At 37.3% G+C, this 18,179-nt stretch overlaps 1 protein-coding gene and 1 pseudogene across 6 annotated transcripts in view; both read left to right on the forward strand.

The window, feature by feature from the left end:
- SETDB2 (SET domain bifurcated histone lysine methyltransferase 2) overlaps positions 1–18,179 on the forward strand; it is an 80,322-nt gene that overhangs the window by 31,791 nt on the left and 30,352 nt on the right. For 4 of the 6 annotated variants that reach the window (XM_087436069.1, XM_004433666.3, XM_087436070.1 and 1 more), the window contains exons 7-14: positions 2,259–2,375; positions 3,919–4,088; positions 5,614–5,833; positions 6,378–6,477; positions 7,933–8,026; positions 10,790–11,130; positions 14,098–14,186; positions 14,754–17,594. In XM_087436069.1, the coding sequence (XP_087292195.1) occupies positions 2,259–2,375; positions 3,919–4,088; positions 5,614–5,833; positions 6,378–6,477; positions 7,933–8,026; positions 10,790–11,130; positions 14,098–14,186; positions 14,754–14,871 (1,249 nt within the window). In that variant the 3' untranslated portion in view covers positions 14,872–17,594. Of the gene's footprint in view, positions 1–2,258; positions 2,376–3,918; positions 4,089–5,613; positions 5,834–6,377; positions 6,478–7,932; positions 8,027–10,789; positions 11,131–14,097; positions 14,187–14,753; positions 18,105–18,179 lie in introns of those variants that run through there. The other 2 variants (XM_087436073.1, XM_087436072.1) reach the window with 2 other exon arrangements.
- On the forward strand, positions 11,137–14,087 carry LOC147916132 (uncharacterized; annotated as a pseudogene).

An 18,179-nucleotide genomic window follows, 5' to 3' on the forward strand; every position in this document is an offset into this window, starting at 1 on the left:
TTGGTATAGCTGGAGAAAGAATTAGTGAATTGCAAGGCAAAACTAAAGAGATCTTCCAGAATGCAACGACACAAAGATATGGGGAAAATAACTTACAGGTTAAAAAATGATGGAGGCTAAAATGAGAAACTCCACCACATATCTGAGAGGAAAAGAGCAACATTCAAAGAGATAATAGCTGATAATTTTCCATAGTTGAAGAAAGATAGGAGTCTTCTGAATGAAAAAGCCTACTGTGTACTAAAAAGGGAAAATAAGATAAATGTACATCTAAATATATCATGATACAACTTAATAAGTATCTAGGGTAAAGAGTAAATCTCAAATGCTATCAGATGGAAAAGAGAAAAAATAGACTGACAACATACTTTTCATCAGAAATGATAGAAGACAAAAAGAGGCACATTAGCTTAAAATGCTGAAGGAAAATAAATGTAAAACTAGAATTCTGTACCAAGCCAGACAATCATTTTGCAGGGGGAGGGAGTAGGGTATTCAAACAAGTACACAGTGATTGAAGACATGAATACCTACTTTCCAGCAATAGTACTTTTTTTTTTTCTGCTGAGGAAGATTTGCCCTGAGCTAACAGCTGTGCCAGTCTTCCTCTATTTTGTACATGGATCATGCCTAGGAACCGAACCCAGGCTGCTGCAGCAGAGCATGCCGAACTTAACCAGTAGGCCATGGGGCTGACACCAATAGCACTTTTAAGTACATCTAGAGTATCGTTTTCCAAGCTACAGATTTAGTGGGATGTAAAATCATTTAGCATTTTTTAAAATTAAATAGTACATAAAATACCCAAGTGCATCACACATGGTGAAGTTCAATGCCACTGTTTTTTCCATTTATACATACACACATATATAAATATGTGTGCCTGTGTGGGATCATGAGGAAAATGTATCTTACTGTGGGTCATCATAATAAATATTTGAAAACTAACTCTAGAGATGCTTATCCATGTACATAAGAATAAGGATGTTCATTGCATCATTGTTTGTTATATTGAAAACTGGAAGCAACTTAATTGTAACAAGCAACTTAATTGCATATCTAAATGCTGTAGAAAAGTTAAAAGGAAGTAACTAGATTTGTGTATGACACGGATGGGTCTCAAAAATGTATGGAACAAAGAAAGCAAATTGTAGCATATAACTACAATAAAATTTTCAAAATAGTACAATATATTGTTTGTAGATATATATGTATGTAAAAGTATAAAGGATGCAGCACCAAACCTCTTGAGAGTTTAGTTGTATCTGTACTGTTTTATTTTATTTTTAAAGATCATATATACAGTGTATGTGTTTTATGTACATAGGAAAAAGAAGGACTAGACAAAACGTGACAACTAATTCTATGCGGTGGAAATATGAGTTTATTATATTAATATTTGTATTTTTCTGTACTTTTTAAACTTGGCGAACAAAATCATATCAAAAAAAGCAACTGTAAATTTCTGTACCTGTAAACAGAATCCAAATTAATGAATTTGTTTTTTTCTGTTGCAAACAGTCGCTACCACTCTATGATGTGTATTATGTATATACAGAAAAATGCAGAAGAGAATCATAGAGGAAAAGACTAAAGTTTCTTGTTCAACAGTGGAGACAGGTCCAGAAATTTTAACCAGCTCACCAGTAATCACATATCTAGTTTATAGCTGAGATACCCAGGTTTCTTACTCCCTGTTGAGTTATAAGTCCCTGGCATGTTAGATAATTACTAAATAGTTAGAGGGAAAAGACTTTTATGATTGCATGTTTCCTGTTTAGCAACATTATGAAAAACAGATTGTAGTAGCCAGATACCCAGCATCAGTCTCCCCAGTCTGTTTTCATGTCATTGGAGGGAGAGATAATTTAAGACATCTGCAAAACTATGTATGCCCTTTTGAGTTTGACACACACAAGTTTATCCATTGTAGGAGACTGGACCTAGGAGAATTTTCACAAACAAGCTTCTGCTGAATGGGAAATGAAGGGAATTCATTTTGAAAAGTTAAAGAAAACTCATATAGTTAAGTATTTATTTCGTGAGCAAATAGGGCAGTTTATAATTATTTATAAACTTTGGATACATATTGTCTTTCGAAGAAGTCTATTTAGGAAAGAAGTCCAACTGTCCATGAGGCAAACGACTGTTTTCAGTACAGTTATATCCTTTGCCATATCATTTGCACTTTTATCAAGACAGTCTCTTTACTTGGTGCTTTTTTATTCTAACTTCTCCATCCATTGCCTTCCTTTTAGAACAAAATGTGCGTGTCTTCAACTGACAGCACGGAATGCCAAGACTTGCCACTTGTCAAGTAATAAAATAACCACTGGATATAAATATAAAAGACTACAGAGACAAATACCTACTGGGTAAGATACCTTGAGGATTTGTTGCAGGGTGTTTGTATCTTTGAAGGTGGGTACTTTATCATTGTGGCCTATAGTCTTATAGATGTTGTTAAATCTTAGTTTCTTATACCAGAAATCTAAATTAAGGAATAAAAACCCAAACCTGTATATTGTTCTTAGAAATGGAAGTCAGAGAGCCACATGTATCATGCAGAGTGTTCTCAACCACTCATCTGCTCTGAGTCTGGCTCTTACCCCTCTAGGCTTAGCCTACTTTGGGCAGGTATTCCGCCATTAAGAAATATGCTGTGCAAAGCTCATCTGAGAATTGGGAATGTTCAACCTTTCAAGATTGTTATTATTAAAAAATAAACAGAGGGCTGGCCCGGTGGCATAGCAGTTAAGGTCGCATGCTCCGCTTTGGCGGAACCCAGGGTTCGCAGGTTCGGATCCCAGGTGCGGACCGACACACCGCTTGTCAAGCCATGCTGTGGCGGCGTCCCATATAAAGTAGAGGAAGATGGGCACGAATGTTAGCCCAGGGCCAGTCTTCCTCAGCAAAAAGAGGAGGATTGGCAGTGGGTGTTAGCTCAGGGCTAATCTTCCTCACAAAAAAATAAATGAATAAACAGAAACAGAAAATATTTCTTCCTAGACATTCCCTTCCCAGACATTTCCTTCTTAGACTTTTTTTTTTTAAGGTTTGTTTTTTTGCTGGGCAAGATTCGCCCTGAGCTAGCATCTGTTGCCAATCTTCCTCTCTTTTTCTTCCTTCCCCAAAGCCACAGTACATAGTTGTATATTCTAGTTGTAAGTCCTTGTAGTTCATCTATGTGAGCTGCCACCACAGCATGGCTACTAGCAGAAGAATGGTGTGGTCCCACACCCGGGAACCGAACCCAGTCCACTGAAGCAGGGTGTGCCGAACTTGAACCACTAGGCCATCGGGGCTGGCTCTCTTAGATATTTTTAAAGAACTAACATTTACTCTGTGCCAGGCATTGTCTCAAGCACCTTATAAATATTGACTCGTTTAATCTTCACAAAATAACCCTATGAGGTAGGTACTGTCATATAACCCCCATTTTATTTATTTATTTATTTATTTATTTATTTATTTTTTATAAGTTTTATTTTTTATTTTTATTTATTTATTTTTTAATTTATAATTTTTTTTTAATTTATTTATTTTTCCCCCAAAGCCCCAGCAGATAGTTGTATGTCATAGCTGCACATCCTTCTAGTTGCTGTATGTGGGACGTGGCATCAGCATGGCCAGAGAAGCAGTGCGTCAGTGCGCACCCGGGATCCAAACCCCGGGCCGCCAGTAGCGGAGCGCACGCACTTAACCGCTAAGCCGCGGGGCCGGCCCTAACCCCCATTTTAAAAATGGAAAATTGAAACACGGAGAGGAGGTATGATGGGAACCTAGGCAGTATAGCTGTAGGAGCCTTCACACTTAGTCTGCCTCCTTTGGTAATTATTAGTGAGGTAGCAATATAAACTGCTTTCCCTTTTAATTTAGGATGTCTGGTTGATTTTCTCTTACATATTTTATTGACAGCATTTATGAATGCAGCCTATTGTGCAAGTGTAATCGACAAATGTGTCAAAACCGAGTTGTCCAGCATGGACCTCAAGTGAGGCTGCAGGTATTCAAAACTGAAAAGAAAGGATGGGGAGTACGCTGCCTAGATGACATTGACAGAGGGACATTTATTTGCATTTATTCAGGTAAAGCAAAGGTTTGTTTTCAAATTACTCCATAGTAAGATCTGTATTTCTGAATCTCCATTTTACTAGTCAGGGCCATTGAGATCTTATAGCAGGAACAAGAGCAACAATATATTGGAGGAGCATCAGAGGAAGAAGGCAAGTGACTGGGAAATCGAGCACTGAAGGGATGAGATACCTTAGGAGGTACTGGATGTTCCAGAAAAGAAAGGCTCAGAGATAAAACTTGGGTTATTGTGTCAGGCACATTTTTTATGTTTCCGTGGCTACAGATGCTTTGGGGTAAGGTAAGAAAAATTTTAAATAGGAAACTAAATGACTGACTTGCCAAGGTAAAGATTATCAATCAAAGACTATCTTCTTTAATGTTTTGAGCTATTAGAATTTAATAAGTTAATTTTGTGATAAATATTTGCATGTGGTGATTCAGGCAGTGACTTAGGCAGCTCACTTGAGAGAGCTGCCCACATTCTGAGCAAAACTTCCCAACCAGTATGTTACAGTTGTGCAGTTACTGACTCTTTCGGGCCACAGCCCCCAGGGCAGACATGTCGGTCTCCAGTAGTCTTGGCCATTTACCCCAGAGTGTCAGGCAAAAATCCTCACTTCCTATGTGTACCATAAAATGAGAAAGGTTAAGGAAACACATCTCCAGAGCCAGTCTAAAGGAAACGAGCTAGACGGAATCTTGACAGCCAGGCAACAGGGACCAGAGCAACCCCCTCATCTGAAATTCCAGGTTCACTTCAGTGAGGGCAAGAATTATCAGAATTCAGAGTAGTTACACTTAGATCCCTACTACATACCGCTTACAGCCACACATACTACACAACTTGACCAGTCGTCTCTCATATTTCTCAAAATAAGTCTTTGATGAAATTCAGCTGCCTATAAAATGCAGGAGGGTGTCTAGGAAGTATTGTTGGCATTATCTGCATTGCTAGAAATTGCACCTAATGTATCTCACTGATCCAGCTGCTAATTTTTGACTTAGTGACCGTAATTTTGAGTCCCCTGAAAGAAAATGCATAAACTTTAAGATTTTAATGTTATAGTAGGACTTAATATGAGAACAATAGGCACTTATCACCACAGATTTAAATAGGTCACTTTTATAAAAAGAGTATAGGTTTTAAATGATAGTGTCTTTAACTAGACACAAAAGCTGCAATTTTAACACTGGAGTTCACCACTTTAATTTTCTAGAGTGCTTTCTGATTTCTATTTTTGTTTTATATTATTGTAGCTAAATCTTTTCTTTTTCATGTTATACCAAAACAGACAAATGCTTTTTTTAGATGCCCTGTGTTTTTTTCATATACTGGAAGATATGAAATCTCTTATTGGTCTTTTGTTTATTATTTCTTACAATAATTTTCTAGGATCGGTTAATGTGTTTATCCTCATTCTAAAAATAAGGTACACCTCACAAGATTCTTTAGTAATGGAGCAGAATAGAGATGCCCTTTTGTTGCTTAACAATTTATCTTTTGTCTTGTTAAATTCTTTTACTTTTTTGTTTTAGGAAGATTACTAAGCAGATCTAACACTGAGAAATCTGAAGCTATTGATGAAAATAGAAAAGAAGAGAATATTATGAAAAATATGTTTTCGAAAAAGAGGAAAATAGAAGTTGCAGATTGTGAGGTTGAAGCTATCCCATTAGAATTGGAAACACATTCTAGAAGTGCTGAGACTGAGATACATCCACCTAGGTTCAATAATAATCCAAAACAGCCTGTTACGTAAGTAAGATCTTAGGAACTCAGACAAGATTGATCTATATGTATTATTGATCAAGAGTAGTTCATTATCTTTCCTCTTTTTCTTTCTTATTTTCTCCCCAACTCCTATGTATCTCTTACATATCGGTTTGCTTCACAGTTATAAGTTTAACACGGTGAGAAATCTAAGACACTTAGATTTGAAAATCTAACCAACATATTTTATTTCCTCAGTGTTCCATTTCTGGAGTTTTACCTTTAAAAACTTTATGACTTTAATCAGGTTCTTTATGGATGTCATACTTTTGCAGTTCTTTTTATTTTCTATCACCATTTTACTTGCAAAGCTTTTCATAGATTTTCTTCATTTTTTTAACATACTTCAAAAATGATTGACTTTAAAATATGATTATGTTTCCTTCTTCTAGTGAAGGGTAGGCATAAATGTTATTACTTAGATTAATTTCTAATGGATGTTTATGTAAAAGTAATATTATCTATAATTCAAGGTCCAGTAAAGAGAATTTTTAGTGATATGCAGAATAACTTTTTTTTTCCTTTTCAGAGAAATGAAATGTAACAATATTTCAAGAATTCAGTATCATTCAGTCATTAGAAGTCCTAAAGCCAAGACAGCCTTTATTCAACGCAATGGGGAAAAGATGGTAAAAACTGCAAAATGTAGATGGGGCCCTTCTGAGAACATTAACTATTATCTCCCCTTTCTGTCTTTTACTTAGTTCAGATTGTTTGTGTTACTTAATAATGTGCAGGATTTCTTTTATTGTTTTGGAATGGGTGTACTGTTGAAGTATTAGGACCATGTTTTATTTACTTAGTATCCTCCATGGTGGTTGCCATGTTCCCAAGTTAGGTATATAAGGAGAATGTTGGTCATGATCTGACAGTGTGTTACACTGAGCCTAAGAACTATCCAGTTCTGAGAATTTGTAGGAGAAGCTAAAGTGTTCAAGAGTTGATAGTGATACTTAATACGAAAAAGAATGGAGTAATTTAGGTTAGGGAGATAAGGTTGTGAGATGTAGGAGAAAGAAGAGATGCAGCCTAATGAAAGAATCACCCAGCAAGGAACATTTTACATGATAGCCTCTGAAGGTAAACTTTTCAGTCTGAACTGAGAAAAATAACTAGTCAGAGACTATAACTGAGAAGCAGAGAAAGATGCAGGAAAAAGAACAGAGATGGACATAATGGTAGTTCACGGTGGGGCTTGTTGATGAAAAATAAAAACTCTGTCCTAGGTGGCGTGCAAATATTTGTCCTCTGCCTGGTAACACACAGAGGGTGCCTCCTCAGTATCACATAATTAAGAAAAGATTGAGCCATGGGATCACATAGACTGGGTTTGACCTCCAGCTTTGCTGCTTACATCTGGGTGTACATCTGGTTGCTTGCTAGCTGGGTGACATCTCCATATCTATTTTTCTTTATCTGTAAAGTGAGGATAATTGTATCTATCTCGGAGTTAAGAGAATTTAATGAGATAAACATCGAAACTTTGTGTAGCACAATGCTTGTCACCCAACTAAGTGCTCAATAGTCGTTGACCATTTAAGTACTTGAATGGTAATAATATGGTCAGCATTTATTGAGCAGTTAGTTGAGTGCCAAGCATTGTGCTAAGCATATACCACTTTTTAAAAATTATTACCATTTAAAGTGACTGCAGTGTCTACAACGCATAAATATAGGCAACTCCTTTAACCTTTTCTTTGAAGTAGAAACTAGCCAAAGAGTGTTTTTATCTTTGCACATCTTATAGTTGAAGCCAAATTTATAATCTGATATCAGAATTGAGGGATACAAACAGATGTATTTGAATTTTAATGCCTAAAGAATGTCTTGACCAAGGTCTTTATAGTTTTTATAGCTGTGGCTTACTAAAGTGCCTAGAAGTAGAATATAGCCAAAAGGGCTCCATCACTCCAAAGATTTTTTATGATACCAGCTTTGAGGCTTTCAAAACTAATCTAGTAGATCCAGATTCGTTTGTATGAAGTTTATGAAGATTGATTGTTAATAAAAGAGGCCTAACTGCTAAATTAAATTCTTAGTACCTAACCTAGAAAGTAAAGACATCTTCCTTGTCTTCTTTTAAGGGATTTGCTTCCTCAGAGTTTGTCACCTCAGAAGATAATGATGGATTTAAATCATCCCAAGTACATCTGAACTCTAAAGCCAAGGAAACGAAAAGTAGGCTTTGTTTCACTCTGTGATTGCCTGCCTCTTCAGCCTTTTTGTCTCTCTTGCTCAATACCTGTGGCTCGTTTTCTCAGACTCCATAACAAACATGCTGCATTCATCACAAAAGTTACTACTTGTCTTGATCAGAGGTTGCCAAACTATTGTTTGTGGGCCAAATCTGGCCCACCACCTGTTTATATATGGCCCATGAGTGGAGATGATTTTTACCTTTTTAAATAACTGGAAAAAATGAGAATATGAATAATATTTCATGACACTTGAAAATTATATGAAATTATAATTTCAGTGTTCATAAACAAAGTTTTATTGGAACATAGCCACAGTCATTTGTTTAGATATTGTCTCTGAATACTTTTATGCTGTAGAAGAGGCACAACAGACCGCATGGCTGACAAAGCCTAAAATATTTTCTATTTGGCCCCTTATATAAGTTTGCCAACCCCTGGTCTAGATGCCAACAGTGACCTGATGCATGGCAGGAAGGAGTGGGGTGGACAACTCTGAGTCTACATATTCCACCATGTTATCTATGGCTTTGGAAGCATTGTCCAAAGCAGCCATTTCCTAACTCTTTGTTTGGGGCTCCTTTAAAAACAAAGACACATCATTCTCCTGCCGTACTCCAACCAACGCTGCTGCAGGGAATGCTCAGCAAAAATATTGCTACCCTGAGTGCTTGTCTTTCAGTGTTACTGGTCCTGCCACAATCACTATTACAACATGACAAACCTGGATTTTGGTACTTTTGCATTTCACTATATCCCTCCATGAGGAGACATTGCTAAGAGATGACCCTTTCTGAAGAGCTGACCAGCCATTGCCTCTTCTCCCTTTGAGCTTCCTTGTATCTGCACCTCCAACTCCTCACTTAGTCTTTTTTTTTTGGTGAGGAAGATCAGCCCTGAGCTAACATCTGCCAATCCTCCTCTTTTTTCTGAGGAAGACTGGCCCTGAGCTAACATCCGTGCCCATCTTCTTCTACTTTATATGGGACGCCGCCACAGCATGGCTCGACAAGCAGTGCATCAGTGCACACCCGGGATCCGAACCAGCGAACCCCGGGCCGCGGCAGCGGAGTGCGCGCACTTAACCGCTTGCGCCACTGGGCTGGCCCCCCTACTTAGTCTTAAAGGATGGAGATTGGGAGAGGCAAGGCAGCTCCTTGACAGAAAAAGTTTATCAAGAAAGGGTGTTTATGTATTACAATTATTTCACCATTGTAGGGGAGGAAAATCTCTTCCTCTACCCATCTGAGGTTGTCCAGCTGGATCCCTGTATATTAGACTGACAGAAGACAGATTGACAAGAGAAAAACAAAGAGAAGTTTATCACCATGTATTACCATAATCATATGTATCATACGTATAACACATGGGAATATGCAGAGATAGTAACTCAAAGAGGTGGCTTAGAACTCCAGCTTACCTAGCATCTTAGCCAAAGAACAATACATTTTTAGAGCAGCGACCAGACAAAGGAAAAGGACCTTAGGTCCCTAGGGGCAGCAAATTGTGGGGAGGCAAATATATGGGAAACCAATGATAGTAAAGGCTAGTTAGTAAAGTTTGTTATGTAGATTCCTCTGGTTCAGTCTCCAGGCTAATGAAGGTCTAAAGTTGTCTCCTGTGATTAACTTTTCTCTTTCCTGGTAGGAGGAGGGACACCTTTGTACATTTATGTCCTGCTTTTAGGCAGATAGGGGGAGGGCAAAGCTTTTTCTGCATATGCTTCTTAATTGCCCTTAGTTCAGAATAATTCTTATGTCAAAGAGGCATATTTTGGGATGACCTATTCTGATTTCCTTCCCCATTTAATGCATGTGAGCCACAAGGAGTACTATTGCTTTTGTTTTTTTGTCATTTTCATTGACTGCTACAACATATGGCAGGCACTACAAAAATCAGTTATGTACTATTATGCCTCACAAGTAACCTATGATTAAAATATGAGTACATGTAGGAATAATAGCCAGCAACAGTAATGATTAAATCAAGATTAATTTTAGAGAAACAGAATTTCTTTGTGCCACTGAGTTAAGTGGCAAAAGAGACTTTTTTAAAATAAATGATTTTACTTATTCCATTTGACATGCATTCATACTCTTGAATATTCTCAAAAAATTATTTCCATTAGATAAGAAAAATCATTAAGCAGTTCATCATCTTCTAAAGTATTATTGTTTTTAAAGGTGTAATTATTGAATGATCATCTAGCAAAAACACCAAACACTAATGTGTACAAAATCCATAGCAATATAGTTACTGCTATTGGGACTTGTAGAGGGTGAGTGACTCCGACCAGTCTTCTCAGGGCTTTCATTGCTGTCTTAAAGGCCTGGAGAGCTCCCTGAGCACCCACTGCGTTATAGCTGTTTAAAATATACTTAAATGCAGATTCCAAAATTGAAGAGAGGTAAGTCAGTTTGTGAGGAGTAGAGATTAAATATAGTACTAGGAAGCAACATATGTAGATTCATAACAAGGCACTCATGTATTAGCAAGAAGGCAGACTTTGGAGCCAGACATTTCTGGGTTTGTTACCCCACTTCTCATTATTATTGCTGGTCAGGTGAATCCCTTAACCCCTCAGAGGCTCAAAGTTTTCATTTGTAAAACTGGAGTACTGTCTACCTTAACACATTGTAAGGATTAGCGATAATTAAAGTGACTAGCATTTGATTAGTACTGTTAATCTCAGCACTATTGCTCAGCCAATATATTTCCTGATACTTCCTTCCAAAATGTTTATTAGAGGACTCAAGCTCAAACAAAATTGAAGATTCTGAAGACAGTCTGCTGATTGAATCAGATGTGATAGATATAACTAAATGTAGAGAAGAAACTCCACCAGGGGGCAGATGTAACCAAGCAACCACATTGGATAATCAGAATATTATAAAGGAGTTTGAGGTTCAAATACAAAAGCCCCAAGAGGAAAAATCTCCAGCATGTCAAAACCAGCAGGTCTTTTGTGATAAAGAGTTGCCAAGTGAAACCAGGAATACTTCATCTGATTCTCTAAAGAAGTTCAATAAAGGGAATGTGTTTTTATTGGATGCCACAAAAGAAGGAAATGTGGGCCGCTTCCTTAATGTGAGTATATGGGCTGAGATTCACATTTCTAAACAACTTTTTTTCTATGCTTTTTAACAAAATCATGAGGAAAATATGATTAACAGACTTTAAAGCCAGATTACCTGGATTAGAATGCCAGTGACCTCCACTTATATGACCTTGGGGATGTTAGTTGATCTCTCTATGCCTTATTTCCCACCTTTATAATATGGAGATGATAATAACTGTCTTCATAGGATGTTGTGAGGATTAAGTGAATTATATATATCAAGTATTTAAACAGTACCTAGGACATGGTAAACATTTGCCTAAGAAAACTATAAGAAATGGTATATAAGAAAATCATTTATATTTATTGAAAGATTTTCAAGATTTGTTATTTCCAAAAAATCACAATGGGACACACAGAATAAGTTTCTCTTTTGAGCCTTATATAATACAATAGGTCTTATTCAGAAATGCCTCTAAATGTCAAAAAAAATCAGTTGGAGGTATTTATGTTTTACTTACTTTCACTAAGTTTTGAATGTTTTAGTGGCTTAGTGTAGAAAATCAGTACATTTATCAGAATATTGCATTTTACTATCTTACTCCTTTTTTTATTCCCAAACCATAGTCATTTTCTGTTTGTGTGTATGTTTGGGATATATGTAATGAGATTTATTTCATTTATACAGAGAAATATTTATGATTCCTCTGATTTTAAGGTTAATTGACACTTAAGACTCCTGTTATCTTCATGATAAGAGCGATAATTTGTATTATTGGTCATATCTCCTGTGGAGAGTGGAATTGGAGTTACCTTGTGGCTTTCCCATTAGACTTGTATCCTATCCTGTCTCTTATCATCATATGTGGTTGTCAGAGAATTTATGGTTCCAGGAATCCTCTAGGAAAAAAAAAAAAATCCCCTTCAACCTCTAGTCTCAGTGTCTTTATAGTCTCTCCTGTCTTTGGCAAACTAGACCATGTGGAAGCCCTGACCCACCCAATCAAGAGCTGAGCCAGACCCCGCTGCGTGCCCCCTACTCTCTGGGTTCCACTTTGTCCTTGCTTATCATATCCGGGAGAGTGAAGAAGAGTCATGCAAGGAGGCTGAGAACTTTGATCCCCTCCACATACCCTTTGGAGTTCACTCTAGCACACTGACCCCTGGATATGGCCTTAGTTTTTCTCTTTGATCTCTATTAGAGCTCTTCTTCCCTGTGGGTGAAATTAGTGGGATGAGCAACCTTGACTTTTCCCTTAAAGTAATGGTGAAGGAAGGGAAGCATGCATGGCCTGTGATTGTTATAGGCATTCCTTTTGACACCTTTAAGGTAAGCTCAACACTTCTTTAAAATGTGACCTGTGAATGGTGTGAAATTTATGTGCAGTGATAATTTTACATGTATTCAGCTGCCATCAGAAGAGAAAATATTCTTAAGTCATAAAATCTTTAAAACCAAAGAGCTTTTTCCTTGCTAGGTGAATCTGCTTATTTGGCTTATTTCTTTTTCTCTTTCCTAGTTAGCAGTATACTTAGTTAACAGGAAATTGAATCTTCTCCTCCCTTTTTCTGTCCCCCAAATGCTGTTCTCTGTTGCACTTTGACTACTTTTACACTGTCACCAAACATATCAGGAGCTATTCAACATGTCAGGAGAGGCATTAAAGAAGGATCCCCAGGAAGGGACTGTCATGGTTTTATTTCCCATCAGTTATGTTGAATAATGGCTGCACTGCTACAATATGGTTGCTTTCATCTCTCCCAGTCAGCACACAAGCCAGGTCCCTCCCTTGTTTGTAGAAGAAAAAAAAACAGAGCTTTTCTTTCTTTCTTTAATTTTTTTGCATAAATAATACATTCACATGATTTAAAAATTGAAATAAAATAAAAGCTATACAGAATACATACATTCAGCCAAAGAGAATTCTATTGCAAGGTAGCTCTGAGCCTGCCAAGTAGACACCATGAGTAAAGCTCTCTCTGGCCCAAATTGAAAAAATATATGGGCAGGAAGTTATCATTGAAATTAAATGGTGGCAGACATGTCCAAGGAATATTGTAGGGATTTGATCCCTTTATGAATCTGGTGATAGATGAATGTGTGGAGATGGCAGCTGGTGGGCAACAGAACAATATTGGAATGGTGGTAATAGGAGGAAATTGTATCATCATGTTAAAAGCCTTGGAAAAGGACATTCTTCATATTAAAGTTTTTTGTTTTGTTAAAAAAAAAACTTACCTTGAGAAATACTATGCTCCCACTCATGCCTGCCCCCACTCCTCCCTTTATAGTAAAATTATTTTTATTGGTTTATTGTGTATTCTTATAGTGTTTTTTCATGCAAATACAAGTAAATATAAATATGTTCTTATTTCTCCCCCTTTCTTACATAAAAGATAGTATATTATATTCACTATCCAACACCTTGTTTTTTAAATTAACAATATACCCTGGGATCTTTCCATATCAGTACACAGAGAGCTCATTCTTTTTGTTTGTTTTGTTTATAGCTGCATAGAATTCCATCATGTGGATATACCAAAGTTTATTTAACAAGTCCTCTTTAGATAGACATTTAGGTTGTTTAGAAATTTTTACTGTTAAAAACAATGCTCAGTGAATAATCTTACACATAGATACATGTGCAGATGTATCTGTAGAATATATTCCTGGATATGGGATTGCTGAGTCAAAGAAAAAATGCATTTATAATAATGGTACATATTGACAAATTGTCTATTATAGGAGTTTGTACCATTTTGCATTTCTACCAGCAAGATATAAGAGTGTCAAAACAGGGCTTTTCTGAATGGGTTCCTACTAGTAACAGAATTGTAATGAGCTATGATATTTTATATATTAGTCAGCAAAAAAAAGGAAAGAAACAAAAATAAGTGAGTTGTGTTGGAAACAGAATGGTATTCTAATGCTTCAAAGAAAAATGCATCAACCTTTATGCTATATCTAACTTCTGTATTTAATTTTTTTTTAACAGCATAGTTGTTGCCCAAATCTTTTGGTACAGAATGTTTTTGTAGAAACACATGACAGGAATTTTCCATTGATGGCGTTCTTTACTAACAGGTTTGAAATTTTTTTATATGATTTAATTTTGAAATTGTGACTTTAAAAATAACAGGAAAATATGTGCTATAGCATACCCTAATATCTGGTAGCCTAGAATATTCTATTATCCCAAACTATTCCTAGTCAATAAAATTTAAACAGCTGAAATTTCAATTCTTATATCCTCTTATAATTAATGCCTGAAAGGGCAAAGGGTGGCAGGTCTCACCCAGTTCAATCCAGGGAATAAGTGACGCAGAGTGTTAACATCTTCTGTAAGTCAGAACTGCCTCCAACTACCACACCACAGGCCTCATCATATCACTGGGTTTCACTCTTCGCAAAACACTTCCTTTCTCATGGATATTGACAAGTGTCTTCTTAGGATTTTAGTAGATTTGAAATAAACCTCAAATGATTATTCTTAATAAAAGAGCATTCCTAATTGGTGGGTGTTGGAGGGAGAGAATAAACCATTTTTGAGGATAGTTAATGATGTTAATATGAGATTGATATAATCAAGTTTGGTTCATTTGATAGTTATTCAAGGTAATTTATGATTATTTTTTGATTTCTACTTTCTAGATATGTGAAAGCCAGAACAGAACTAACTTGGGATTATGGTTATGAAGCTGGGACTATGCCTGAGAAAGAAATCCTCTGCCAATGTGGGGTTAATAAGTGTAGAAAGAAAATATTGTAAATCTGTAGCTAATGCCTGTTCATGAAACTAGCTTATCAAGCTGAAATTAGAGCCATGCAAAAGAACCCTCAGTCATCAGTAGAATTAATTTAGGTTGTGATCCATCAAGAGAATTCCTCTCAGTTTACCCTTGTCGGGGGTTTATTTGCGTGACTTAGAAATGCCAGGAACAAAATAAGGCCATTTTCATATGCATAGGGTATCCCTTTATTCTTACTACTGTTCAACTTTACATGAGTAGCATGACGAGTGTATATTTTATATAAAGTACCACTATATAATTTGTAACTTATTTGTAAATTATATAAAGAAAAACAAATGTCACAATAGAATTCAGCTGTTCTTACTGTTCTTATTGCTTTTGTGATTATCTTTTGAGTTCTTACCCTCGAAGGGCCAAATTTCATATCTTTATTTATAAAACTTATTTATGTTTAATTCCTGGTAAATAATTTACCATTATGAGCCATAAGGTGGGCAACAGAGCCTGAGGAATATGTAAAAACTAACTTTATACATATTACTTCCAAGGATTTTAGCACTAGTTGGAGAAGCTGTATCTGGTCCATGAAACACTGTCCCATCAAACCATTTGAGTGAGAAGGGGGAAGGGTTTGATAAACTCTTTGAGATGAAACTTCTTTTTCACGGATTCTCTTTACTCTTTCAGTACAAATGCAGACAGGAAAAGAGGGAATAGAAACCTGGAGTAATTGGAATATTTCTGTTCTAGATAGAGTAGAGCCATAAGAAAAGGAAACTTAGAAACTAGTCACACTTGGCTTATTTAGGCCAGAAAGAATTAGGCTGGGCAAGAATTTCACTTAAAAAACAAAACAAAACAAAATTCTGCTGAGCTGCAAAGTCTGAAACAGCCCCTTGGTCTCTCTTGGGCATGATGTGCAAATTGTTTTTCTAGAGAAAAAGGGAAAGAGTTACTTTGCTATAGGATACCCAGCCCTGATCATCTAGTGGAAAGGGGACTGAGAATCTCCAAGAATCAAAACTAATTTTATCTATAACAAAGATGTACGTTTGGCTGCCAGGAACTTCCCCCTTTGAACCAGGATGGGAATACTAGCTCAAAAGGGTTTGTAATTAAAAGTAGTTCTGGTTTTTGAGAGGTTATATATTTTTTTCTTTTTTCTGAACTTGATTCTGGGTTTAATTTGGTTACCTTTCAAACACAAGTCTATACTAAGTTTGGACCCAATTTAATTAAAAAATATTGAACTTGATGAAAATTTTACTTGAAATTGTTTTAGAGAGTGGGAAATCAAAGAACTAGGAAAAGGAGCAAAAAATTATAACCCAACAACCTGTAGACAGATGAGGAAAATTGAAAAGTCCATTTATTCACAGAAAAGATGCAAGAATTTTAGGCAGTGGACTAAAATAAAGTGAAGACACTTGATCAATATGGGAAATATTTTTGTGCAGAAATCCTGACATCTTAATCTGCTTCAGTCTGCACTGGTTCACAGCTAGCATCTTTCATCTATGTCTTAGAGATTCCCTTTGTCTCTCTTATGTCAAATCTGTTTCTGGTTAAGTCCCATTATTTCCCTTTTCCTTGGTTTACTCTCACATATTGATGAAGCACATCCTCCACTAGCTTTTGAAAAGGAAAAATGAGAGGTAAGTATTTTGAGACCTTGCATGTTTGAAAATGTTATTTTACCCTTACACTTGATTGCTCTTTTGGCAGAGTATATAATTCTTGAGCAGCCTCCATGCCCAATTTTGAAGGCATCTGCTAGCTTCCTGGGTGACTGTTGGAAGTCAGATGCCATTCTGTTCCTTATCTTTTGTATATATGACCAGTTTTTGTCTCTCTCGAAGCTTATAGCATTATCTTTGTCCCAATGTTCTGTTCCTGGTAAGAGTCCATTCTCATCCCTCGTACCGGGTCCTTGGTGGGGTCTTTCAGTCTGAAAACTGCGTCCTTCAGTTCAGGGCAATTTTCTTGAGCTGTTTCTTTAATGATTCCTCATCCGTTCTCTCTTTTCTAGAATTCCTGTTATCCAGATATTAGACCTCCAGGATTGGTTCTCTGATTTTTATTTTAATTTCCAGCTCTGTCTTCTTGCTGTACTTTCTAGGATTTCCTCAACTTAATATTCCAATTTCTATTGTGTTTTATTTTTATGGTCTCATATTTTTAATTTCTAGAGCTCTCTTCTCTGAAGCTTCTTTTCTTTAATAACATCCTATTTTTGGTTCATGGTTACAGTATCTTCTCTCTTGAAAATACTATTTGTGTGTGTGTGTGTGTTCATTCACACAAATTCATTCACACACACACATTCTTTAGAATTTTCTTTTGGGCCTGACATGGAATACTCTTCCCTACTCCTGCTTGAAGGGCCAAAAGCCTTGGCTGCCAGAGTCTGCTTTTTTCTCTCTTTTTGCAGCCCCATGCTCTTGCTTCTGTAATCCATTTCTGTATTAGTCAAGACTATCCAAGTTATCCTTTTTAATATGCTGTTTTCTACTGTGCCTAATTTGCTTCCTTTCTCTCTTTAAAACCTGCTCAAAGTGCAAGACCTCCAGAAGTTTTGCTTTAATTCCCCAGCAAACCACCAACTATTATAGGGTTCCTTTTAACTTTAATTATATGCATTTATGTTCTCTACATGTATATTTGGTACATGCACTGAAAACCTCGTTTTGTATGGTGCTGTGTACCCCATGGGTGCTAAATAAAGGCTTGCGACTGGCAACTGGAATTACGGTCGGTTAATTCTGCGTCCGTTTATGATATGCCCATTTAGACCAAATTCAGTGTGACATAATTCTTAGAAAAAACGAGTAAACCCTCCGAATAGCAATAATTTCTCCAGCTGAGCCCAGGGGCTTTGGCCGCCTTTGCTCAGACCATCAGAAAAGTAAAGGTGGGGGCAGCGTGGGGAGAGCCTGGCGTGTTTAAAAAAAATTCAGATTCGGAGCTCTGGGGAAGAAGGGAGCTCCTGTCTGATTGAGAACCCCATCTGCAAACCCAACATGTCTTTTCTCGCTGGGAACTTTCCCCTACCCAGGGGAAATCAGTCATCGCGGATTTTACGAAAACGAAACTTGGCGGCTGCCGGGGAACTTCCGGCAGCGCAGCGCAGCGTACAGCAGTCGGGGGGCCGCCGTGAGCGCAGCCATGGACCAAGCCGTGGCCTCCCGGCCCGCGTCGGCCCCCGGCGCCGCCTGCTCCGAGGCGCAGGACGCGCTCCCTCGCCCCACTGGTGAGTACCGCGCGGGGGGCGGCCGGGGCTGGGCGGGGCCGGGCAGGGCGGTGTCTCGCAAATACAGGCCTGGGC

This window comes from Ceratotherium simum, chromosome 10 (assembly GCF_057802395.1).
Source record: "Ceratotherium simum simum isolate JZ-2026a chromosome 10, ASM5780239v1, whole genome shotgun sequence".
Taxonomy (NCBI): Eukaryota; Metazoa; Chordata; class Mammalia; order Perissodactyla; family Rhinocerotidae; genus Ceratotherium; species Ceratotherium simum.